The sequence below is a fragment of the Ciona robusta genome, chromosome 6, assembly GCF_009617815.1.
Source record: "Ciona robusta chromosome 6, ASM961781v2".
In the NCBI taxonomy this organism is placed as follows: Eukaryota; Metazoa; Chordata; class Ascidiacea; order Phlebobranchia; family Cionidae; genus Ciona; species Ciona robusta.
Window position 1 is genome coordinate 1,493,685 of NC_143240.1, and position 10,732 is coordinate 1,504,416.

Sequence of the window (10,732 nt, forward strand, 5' to 3'; positions counted from 1 at the left end):
TCTGGTTTACTGTTATATTTTATACATTTTTTACATTATGCAGGCATTTTTATGTACAAAAATCTCTTACATTTCTCTAATTTAAAATTTTCAGTCATATTGAGGTTTTTAAAGTATTAAAAATTGGTTTTAAACTTAAAAATGGGCGACGTTTCACAAACAGAGAATTTCGACGCCATGTTGTTACACCTTGCTACTCAACACGAAGGTGGCGTTCACCAGGTATATAAACTTGTTTTAACCGATAAATTACGTTTATGTCATTGATATGGCCCAGTTTGTGAAGTAAGTACACGATTTTATTCACACAGTTTTCAATTTGCACCTACTATAGGCTATAATTTGTCACAATTACAAAATTGATTGGAAACCTAAGCAAATCTAAATGAAAATATTTGTATACATGATATATTAAAGATGCTGAAAAACGTATATATTGTTAAACTAGATTTATACCAATTTCATGCATGATGATTATATATATATATCTTAAGTGCGCCAAATTGTCATAAATAGTTATATTTTGCAGTACATCAATAAAACAAACTCATTGTATAACCCTTCTTAAAAATCCGCAGCTTCTTGACACATTCTACGGGTTTTTGCGGCGTAAAACCGACTTTTTCACTGGAGGGAAACCTGGTGAAGCAGAAAAGCTGGCTATTGAAAAGCTAAAATATCACAATAAACTCGCACAGAAAGATAAAGCAAAGAAAGATGCGGAAAAAGCTGAACAGAACGCAATTAAGGTATTGTGAATATACAACTTTAGACTGTAGTAATAAATTATTTTAAGACTTGTCCGCTGTTGTCGCTTATTGGTTAGAGCGATTACATCTTTACGAATAAATATCAATGCTAATGTTCTTGGGCAAGGCACTTACTGATATTTTTTCTAACCCAGTGGTCACTAATGGTTGTCTAAACTGTCAGCCATATGCAGAAAAAATCACACACATAGTTAAATACCTTTAACTGCAAATAAGACATTAGGTATGTGAAATAGACCACATCTGTGTCCATAGGCGTAAAGTTTTACTAAACGTTAGGGTTGCAAAAACCAGAAAAAAAGGAAGTCTTCGCGCCGGTAGGCGCGAAAAAAAAAATCGGTTTGCAACCCTTTGTTTTCGGTTTGCAACCCTTTAAATATGTGCTTTGTAAAAGCTCATACAAACGTAATTGTATTCAGAATTACGTAGGGATGAGACAAATTAAAATTACGCGCGTTCGGCGAGTCCGTGTAATGAGAAACGGTCGAATCCGATTGCCTGGCGAGTGACGTCACAGTAGCTATGTCGCGTGCGCCTTTCGTCAAGCCCGCACGAGTGTGTGGTTATCTTACAAACGAAGACCCGTCCGTCGGAAATAGTAGGTTTCCAGAACAAAATATCGCGGAAATAAACTGCCTAAAACGTTTCCAACACTGCTTTATATTTATATGCAATGTTTTCCTCAGGCAAGCAGCATATTTATTACGAAATAGTAGGGATTCACACGTGGATTCATTGCATCATAATAGCGGTTGTTTGAACCTGGCAATTGATTACGACATAATAGCGATTCACAGGTTGATTACTGACGTCACAATAGCGATTCACACGTGAATTATTTAGCAAACAGGAGTTTAAATACCAGTTGAATGCGTTTGTGTCGTGAATGACGCATCGGTATTGACATATTTTAACGAACGTAAACGAAGTTTGTTCGCAGTAATAATGGCGTCTTCGTTTGGTCGAACGTAATTCCTTACGCATTATTAGTATGGAGAAAATCAAAGGGTTGCCAGGCAACCCTGCAACCCCGTAACTTTACGCCAGTGTCTGTGTCGCAGCACGATTTCGCGCATTTTAAAAGTTAATTTTCGACACGAACGCCGAATTTAAAAAAAAATTATACAGCGGGTATCATGGAGACGTAAGGCACATTTTAAGACCAAAATTTTTACTGGTCAACAGCGGCAGTATTAACCTTTAGAAATTAGGCCTGATTGGCCCAATACCCCAAAACCATGACTGCTTCTGCACGTCTTTTATGCAACTAGTATGACTACATCCTGGATTCATACGCCAGCTTCAACGACTCTCGTTGTTTCACCATAAAAAAAATAAAGTCAATTTTTTATTCATTTAAAAACTAAAAAAATAGTTTTATTTGTTCAAAAACTTAAAAAACACAAGTGTCATTTATTCATACATTCAAAAACATTTTGTTGTAAATTTTAAGGAGAAAGAAAAACAAGAGAGAGCGCGTAAAGCTGAACTTGAATCAAGCAAGATTGTTGAAGTTACTGAAGAAGAAGCTGAAGCCATAAAAGCTCAACAGGAAAATGTAAGCGGTTTTTAGAATTATGTTACTGTCATACATTACCTATTATCCCATACGAATTCTTATCCTTCAAGCAACAAAAAGAGTTTTAAGGTCCATCCTAATATAAAATTAAAACACCTAATTTAGTAATTTATAGGGTAACATTTCGAAAAGCTGCCGAAGCTGTTATATGTGTAAGATTAAAACAGCACCTGGCCCTAATGTTCTGCCAAGCCTTTTTTTAATTTTGTGCCAAATTCACACATACTGCCAAAATGCCTTAAATTTTGTCTACTGTGTTATACTACCATACGAGTTTATATCCTATGCTGAACAACACAAGGTCCATCTAAATATAACAAAAAAACGCTTACTTTCAGGTTACAACAGCAACAGAGAAACCTGCAGTAAAAGAAACGGTCGAAAACGGCACGAAAGACAAGTCTGGTGAAGAAAGTGACGATGAAGACAGTAAAGGTAAAATAAAACCCAACTGTGGGAACGGGGCCGACCTTCCTAACTATTCATGGACGCAAACTTTGGAAGAAATTGAGGTATGTTTCATTTTATTTACATATATAGACCATATGCTCTAATGTATTATGCTCTTATTGCTCACATGATTATCTAGACTTCTAGACCTCATGAAGGGTTTTAGTATTAAATATTGCATGAGCTGAAACTACCATTATAAGTTGCCTTTTATTCATTTTGCTTCTTGTACACAACAGACAGCACACACTTTTGTATACAATGATAAAATGCATTACCTCGTAAACCTTTTGTGTTTAGAAATTGCTGACTTTACGAAAGTTTTATTACCAAAAGCAGATACTGTAACTCCACAATATGATGATATATGCTCAAATTTTTAAACATTTAAAAAAATTTTTTTCAGTTGAGATTGCCATTCAAAGTAAATTTTCCTGTTCGTGGACGTGATGTAATTTGTGAAGTGGAGCGTAAACACATTAAAGTTGGGTTAAAGGGTCACCCACCAATTATTAACTGCGCTACACCGAAAGAGGTCAAGACAGAAGAGACCTACTGGACAATTGATGACAGAAAAACTCTCATTCTAACAGTGGAAAAGGTTTTTAAGTTTTTCGGTTAAAATTTTCACCAAAAATGGTGTTAGTTTTGTGTTGTTTGAAGATATTTATTTTTCATTACTAAAATAACAAGATAAAATTCATAAAATGTCCTAAAATTCATCCTAAAAAAATTACAAAATGTCTAAATTTCATCAGAGACAAAATTTACAGGTAAATAAAATGGAATGGTGGTCACAACTCGTAACCTCTGACCCAGAAATCAACACTAAAAAAGTGAATCCGGAAAACTCCAAACTGTCAGACCTGGACGGCGAAACAAGGGGCATGGTCGAAAAAATGATGTTCGACCAGCAACAAAAACAGATGGGGAAGCCAACATCTGATGAACAAAAGAAGCAAGATATGTTACAGAAGTCAGGAATTTTGAAGTTATTTTTAATGGGGAATAGTTTTTGAAAAAGGATTTTGAATTTTCACCTTTTTAAATATTTTTATTCTTTTTGTACATTTTTTTCTAGGTGTTTTATTTTTACTAAAACAGCAAAACTAATTATTGTTATTGGGTACAAAGCATTAACGTTTTTACTTTTCATTCAGATTCATGAAACAACATCCTGAGATGGACTTTTCTAAAGCCAAGTTTTCTTGAACCAGTGTGGCAGTACAGAAATGTTAACAATTGCCCAGCAACAACAACAAGTGCTCGCCAATAATAGCCCTGGCTTTTTGTTCAAATAAAATCATTTTTTTACATTTCGTAAGTCTTAATATGGGTGCTAGCTATTTCTCAGGTGCCAAAACTTGGTGTATTTTTGACAGTGACACTTTTTGTCAATATTAGAGACATTTTATCTACAAGTGCGAGCAATATGAAATTATTTCCAATTTTATATTTTTTTATATTTAAAATTGGGACCAAAAAATTTAACATTTTTTAACTATAACAAAAGTCCAAAAAAACGTTTTATTTCTGAGTAAATTTGTATTTACGCACGTTGTGAAACGGCTATTATGTTTAACTGTCTAATGACTTATCTATTGTACAGCATATTTGATGTTCAAATTTAAAAGTTTGACAGCAGTCAACAGAAGTTTAGAAAACAGTGGCCAAATAGACAAGTATTTGTAAAGGTTATTTGTGTATTTTTTACATCAGAAAGCAGAGGTAAGACGCATATACAAATATGTAACTTCGGTTTAACGAAGTTTTAATACTGTAAACAAAATTTGATAAAATGGTTTATACTTTATAATCAAAAGTCTATATATGGTGAATGAATGTCATTAATTCATATTTGCGGAACTACTACAGTCGTTATAACACGGGTGCTCCGTTTCATACAACTCGTGCACGCTTACGAGTTACTACTTATGTAACTTTGTGGTTATTTTATAATTAAAAAAGAACTTTTATGTAAAATATTTTAGTTATATAGAAGGTATGTATGTGCCTGTAGTATTTGTCAGTATTGGCATTGCTAAAAGTAACAGTACAGTAATAATAAAAATTGAGCTTAGTTTTTGTTAAGAAAAACCGTTATAGTATAACCATATAGGCCTAGTACTCCAAAACTATTATGGTACAACTTTTTTGTATAATTTTATATTTTGGCAAAAAACGAGGGTTAATATACGTAAGAAACAAATGTATGTTCATAAAATTACCGGCGATTTGTGTCTGCAAAACGCCATGTTATAAAAATTCGATGACAAAAAAGCAGCATACAGAACGCGTTTTTGCATGCAAATAATACATCATTACTAATTGTAGATCCTTCTAAATTATTCGCCCAAACTAAAATTAAAATTCGCAATACAAGTCTAGGCAGTTCCTGTAATGTTATTTGTACTATGCAGTAGAGAGTTTCAAGCTTTTTTCGGTCCGTTTCGAATTCCACATCCGCAAAACGGCGACTTACAACTAATACCAGGCTTAAAAACCCCAAGCCCCAAAACACGATCACGGCAATTAACAGTTTATGATCTGTATAAATAATTTCCTGGTCCAAACTGCTCACAATAAACGTACTCAAATCAACTGCATTCAGCAGCATTTCGAAAAGCAGTAGATTATGACGTGAGCGGGGAAGTCCCTCCGGTTTCCGAATTAGAAATCTGACTAAAACGACCAAAATGCACACAGCGTCGTGCAAAATGTACAATGAAAAATCTCTGCCTTTTGGTAACGGAGTTGAACTAGACTGTAATGTTGAGTTGACTGATAACCCAACTGTAGTACTGTAGTTAGAAGCAGTTGACATAGTCGTAATTAAACCGTCACCAGAGCCATGAACCGTTGTCATTTCTAAAATGAAAAAGGCGCTCAATTTTTTTAGATGCGAAAATCGTTATACATAGTACAGTTGGGTAAGATCGGTCTCTTACAATATCCCATATTTGCTAACTGAGTTTTTAACAATTAATAACGGTCTTTTACGGTCGTGTGCATCATATACAGTTTTATAGTTCAGTAAATGTTCTGTATTTACTACCAAATGAGACGATAAGAGGAAATGAAAACATGTCGTATCTTATCCCAACCAACTATATACTTACCTAAAAATGTTCCGTTAGGTTGCTCAGTTGTCAAACCAAACTCATGTTCTGCTGATCTATATATGTAGAAAATATAACATAATATAAAAAGAAATCGAAAACGTTTCCAAAATGACTCGTAACGATATATATAGTAGGTTGGGGGAAGATGGGACACCTTTGGCGCATAATATCCTGATCGTGTTTTAAACAATTAACAACGGTCTATGGGAGTCTTAAGCATATATTTTTATAATTCTTTGAAAGTTCCTTGTTTACTATCACATTGGACGAGAAAATAGAGTTTAAATGTGTCCCAACTTCCCCCACCCCACTATACTTTTACAGGCAAATTTGTCCATTATACCGCAAGTGTTATATCTAATTATCTAAGACCTGAGTAAAAGCGTAAATTTTCGGCACTATATTGTAATAATCCTCGTGTTACGTTATAATAGGCTAGTGGGGAGTCATAGAGGAGTTATTGATGAATGTACTTACTTTATCCTCGCGTGGCCGAAAAACGACAGTCGTCAAACACGAGTGTCAATACACCTCCTGCCAGCTTACGAGTTACCATGTATGATACTTTGTGAGTGATTATTTTTTTATACAGTAGGGTGGGGAAGATGGGACACTTTTTAACTGTGTTTTCTCGTCCCATTTAGCAGTAAACAAAGAACAATCAAACATTTATAAAACTATATCCTCACGATTCCCATAGACTGTTGTTAAATGATTAAAACACGATCAGGGTGTAAGGATATAATGTGCTAAAGATGTTCCATCTTCTCCCACCATACTACCAAATATGGTGGGAAAATATATATATGGCTGATATTTGGACCATAATATATATGGCTGATATTTGGACAACCCAGTAGTGACCACTATTAGTTGTGGGTTAGTGGTTATATGGGCTAGTAGTTGGGGTTAGCAGATAACGTCGGAGCGGATTCTTCACTAGCACTAAAATTTCTAACACCGTTGCAAATAAAACTTACCCGCTTAAGATTTCTTGCTGTCGAAAATTGTATATAGCCAGTTCAGTACAAATCAGAACCGGTATAATTGTAAGCAAACAAAACAACGTATTCGGGTCGAACCTGTACTAAAAAGAGAAATTAGTTTCGAGGAAAAAATGGTTTTTAAGCTTAACATCAGGTTTTAAATGACGCATTTTCCCATTTCCATACTTTTTATGTAGTGTGTTTTAACGAATGTTGCTGTTTAAATAATAATCTGCGCTTTTTATAAAAGACGAATAAAAAGATTTTTTCTTTAGTGTTCTATGTCGAAATTCATAATGAATTTAGTAATTAGTTATAGCTTCGCGTTTACAATAGAAAACAGAACTACAGCTCCGATCAATTTAACCATAATCAAATTACTACTCATTATATATAAGTCACATTCAGATTAACCACATAAAAGTCACGAAACGTACCACGTTCTACCGTTCCAGTGAATGTACTTGTAAAAGTGCCAGTAACCGTAGATTTTGCTTTTGTACCACAATGATTGCAGGCAGTCGACTGAAACAAAAACAATGTGACCTCAAAGCATTATATAGTATAGATTGGGGTAATATTGTCCATATTTTCATTCGAGTTACCAAAGAATGCTTACAGAAATATATATTCGAATCGTATGGCGGTAAAACGACAGTCGTTATAACATTGGTGTTCTGTTCATACACTTATAGGGCACGCTTACGAGTTACCATGTATCTAACTTTGTTGGTACTTACCGATAGACAACAGAATCCCAATTGACAGCAAAGCGTAACCCCAATGCGGAAACTTAGGATCGCTTAAATGAAGTCTCCAAATTGTAACACCGCATAAGCCGAGTAAAATACATCTGCCCAGAAATTCCCCGAATACAGTGTTAAGTAATTTGCACACACGTTCACTCTTTGGCATTTTTGGAGTTCTGATATCAGCAGCACGAACTGTAATAAAAACAGTTAGTCATATAGTAGGGTGGGGGACGGGGCATATTTAGCACATAATATCAAATATTCGGATCGTATTTTAATTACTTAACGGCGGTGTATGGGAGTCGTGAGAATATAGTTTTATAATTCGTTGAATGTTCTTTGTTTACTACCAAATGGGACGAGAAAATAGAATGCAAAGATGTCCCATCTTCCCCAATACTACCATATAGTACTAGGTAACATTTGACACTGTCAGCACCCAAAAACTATATTCCCTAATTCCATTAACGAAGCTCGTATATAGTCGCCGGCCACGGTAATGTAATTCTGTATAACCTTTATTGTTTATACCAAATGGGACGATAAAGGAAAATGAAAACATGTCCCATCGTACCCCACCCTGCCAAAGGGTATATTTTTGTGGACCTGTGGCATAATGTTCATAACGTTCGCTCGTAACCGCAGGTCTAATGATTGGGAAGACAATGATCGATCATTGTCAACCCAGTGGTCACTATGGTTTGTCAAAATTATTGGTAAAAAAAAACAATTACGATATAAGTGATCGGGCACGAGATGTATATAAAAAAAGACACCCATATTATAGCCTATTTTTGCCTCGCCACGCGAAGATAAATAAGTTTAGGCTAACATTATACCATGTACCTAATAACTCTCTCATGCCCTTTAACCACTTGACCGAAATCTGTTGATTCTAATGCTAAATATTGAGAATTTTTTTCCTAATTACTAAGTTATAGTTTATATAGGCTAGTTACTGTAACTGTATATATAGTAAGTTCTCATATATTACTGAATACGTATATTTACTATTTATAAAGCATCACAAATTATTATAATATTTATTTTATATATATTTTTTTGACTTCAGTATTGTATATACAGTAGGGTGGGGGAAGACGGGACACCTCTAGCACATAATATCCAAATATCCTGATCGTGTTTTAAACAATAACAACGAAAATAGAATAAAAATGTGTCCCATCCTCTCCCAACCCACTATATATAGTTTCTTTGTCTATTACTTACTAAAACCTAACCATTTAAAAACATTTAAAACATTCGGTACCAGATACTCGCGTGCTACTGTACTAAATGTTAACCCAATGTGTCTGTACCCTAATAATGCATGAATGAAACTAACAGATAGGAAATGAACGCATTTCCACGAATTGAGTAAATCCACGTATTTCCTGGACTTTAACTTTAATTCAATTTTTATTGCTATTATATGATATTGTAATTAAGTCACATGGGTATAGGCCTACTATGACTATATAGTACTATGGAATAAAATTGGGCACGTTTAGCACACAATATCTCATATTTTTAACAGTGTTTTGAACAATTAAAACAACGCTTTTAGAGACTCAGCGCTACGGTAACACATTTTTGTAAATATTTTTTGTTTACTACGAAATGAGACAAGAAATGGGAATAAAATGTGTCCCATTTTACCCACCCTACTGCATACATACATTTGACATTGGACTATACCTTATATATATATAGTAGGGTGGGAGAACATGGGACACTTATTCATTTCATTCTTTTGTCGAATTTGGTAGTAAACAAAGATCATTCAAACAATTATAAAATCTTATTCTCATGACTCCCCTAAACCGTTGTTAATTGTTTAAAACACGATAAGGAAATTTGGATATTATGTGCCAAAGATGTCCCATCTTACCCCACCCTACTATATATATATATATATATATATGACTTACTAGCATCGAGTCGTGCCACACCAACAATCGACGTAGTAGACTTCATAGCTTCGTTGTCACGTCGCATTGCGTCTAACTGCGCATCAGACCGTGCTTTCATGTCTTTTAAGTAGGAATTAACTAACAGATATATATACAATAAAAGTTATAGTGATTAATGTATCGAAAAGTTCTATAAGCAATATAAGAAACTTTCGCTGTAAAAAGAAATAAAAGTACTATTTTTTGTTGTTAGTATACCGGTTAAAAAAATTCAGTTGTTCTTAGTTAGGTATAATAGTATATTAATGACAATCACCCACAAAGTAACATACATGGTTAACTCGTAAGCTGGCACGAGGTGTATGAAACAGAACACCCGTGTTTAATGATTGTCGTTTTCCGGCCATGCGAGGATAAAGCAAGTTACATTTATTACAATCAAAACAGTATAGTTATAGGTGGGGCAAGATGGGATATGTTTTTATTTTTTTATTGTCCTGTTTAGTTGTAAACAAAGAATATTTACAGAAAAATAGGATTTATACTCTAACAATATCCCGTCTTACCCCACAGTACTATAAGCCTCATCTACATGGTACAAGAAAAACACACGAACGGGTAACCGATAAAAAGAGCCCAGATCGTGATACGCAAACTCGTTCTCTATATACTAGTTAACATAAACGTTTATCTCAATACTTCCTTTTTTATGAACGATATTTCGACAATCTGTTTCTTAGACCTTTTGTATTTATTATCCTTTATATTCCCTATATTGACTATTCTTTCACTGAGGGTATGCAATCGTAAAAATTACACAATGTTTACTTAGACCATTCTTAAAACCGCGCCCATAGTGACGTATTTCAAGTATTATCTTTATTTTACAACACACACGACGTAAGAAATCAAATATTTGGAAAAAATGTTCAAAGAACGTTCTGTTTGAACTAGACTACCCATATGACGTAACACGACTTGGTAACAAACGAAAACAAACTGTAACACTGAAATAGCCACGCAATAAGGAACTTTCTACACGTTTTATACCATGTGACTCTCAAAGGACAATTTTCAATGAAGCCTAACCATTAAATACGTTTAATGTTACACCCCATTTCGTTAAGGTCAATTAAGCGCAAAACGACTCTTTCGACCTT

At 34.4% G+C, this 10,732-nt stretch overlaps 2 protein-coding genes across 3 annotated transcripts; one reads left to right on the top strand and one right to left on the bottom strand.

Moving 5' to 3' along the window:
• The first annotated feature begins 55 nt into the window (after positions 1 to 55).
• LOC149734766 (nuclear migration protein nudC-like) lies at positions 56 to 4,115 on the top strand. Its single transcript, XM_089879984.1, has 7 exons — positions 56 to 222; positions 579 to 749; positions 2,224 to 2,328; positions 2,688 to 2,861; positions 3,206 to 3,400; positions 3,573 to 3,775; positions 3,960 to 4,115. Exons 1-7 carry the CDS (start codon positions 142 to 144, stop codon positions 4,009 to 4,011), a joined length of 981 nt encoding a protein of 326 aa, XP_089736110.1. The 5' UTR covers positions 56 to 141; the 3' UTR covers positions 4,012 to 4,115.
• A 369-nt stretch (positions 4,116 to 4,484) lies between these two features.
• LOC149734767 (uncharacterized) lies at positions 4,485 to 9,795 on the bottom strand. Of its 2 annotated transcripts, none has more exons than XM_089879979.1 (6): positions 9,591 to 9,795; positions 7,648 to 7,851; positions 7,345 to 7,432; positions 6,902 to 7,003; positions 5,919 to 5,974; positions 4,485 to 5,667 (listed from the first exon to the last, which is right to left on the bottom strand). In XM_089879979.1, exons 1-6 carry the CDS (start codon positions 9,688 to 9,690, stop codon positions 5,024 to 5,026), a joined length of 1,194 nt encoding a protein of 397 aa, XP_089736105.1. In that variant the 5' UTR covers positions 9,691 to 9,795; the 3' UTR covers positions 4,485 to 5,023. The 2 variants fall into 2 exon arrangements, with proteins under 2 accessions (XP_089736105.1, XP_089736106.1); XM_089879980.1 differs by lacking the exon at positions 9,591 to 9,795 and adding an exon at positions 8,506 to 8,985.
• Between the last annotated feature and the right edge of the window lie 937 nt (positions 9,796 to 10,732).

Bases quoted from the DNA above. Each gene is read 5' to 3' on its own strand.
- LOC149734767 (XM_089879979.1), bottom strand. From the start codon at position 9,690: ATGAAAGCACGGTCTGATGCGCAGTTAGACGCAATGCGACGTGACAAC. The intron at 5,975-6,901 runs GTAAGTTTTATT...CTACATATATAG, and splicing joins CAGCAAGAAATCTTAAGCGG to ATCAGCAGAACATGAGTTTG. The intron at 5,668-5,918 runs GTAAGTATATAG...TTTTCATTTTAG, and splicing joins ACCTAACGGAACATTTTTAG to AAATGACAACGGTTCATGGC.
- LOC149734766 (XM_089879984.1), top strand. From the start codon at position 142: ATGGGCGACGTTTCACAAACAGAGAATTTCGACGCCATGTTGTTACAC. The intron at 223-578 runs GTATATAAACTT...AAAAATCCGCAG, and splicing joins ACGAAGGTGGCGTTCACCAG to CTTCTTGACACATTCTACGG. The intron at 2,862-3,205 runs GTATGTTTCATT...AATTTTTTTCAG, and splicing joins AAACTTTGGAAGAAATTGAG to TTGAGATTGCCATTCAAAGT.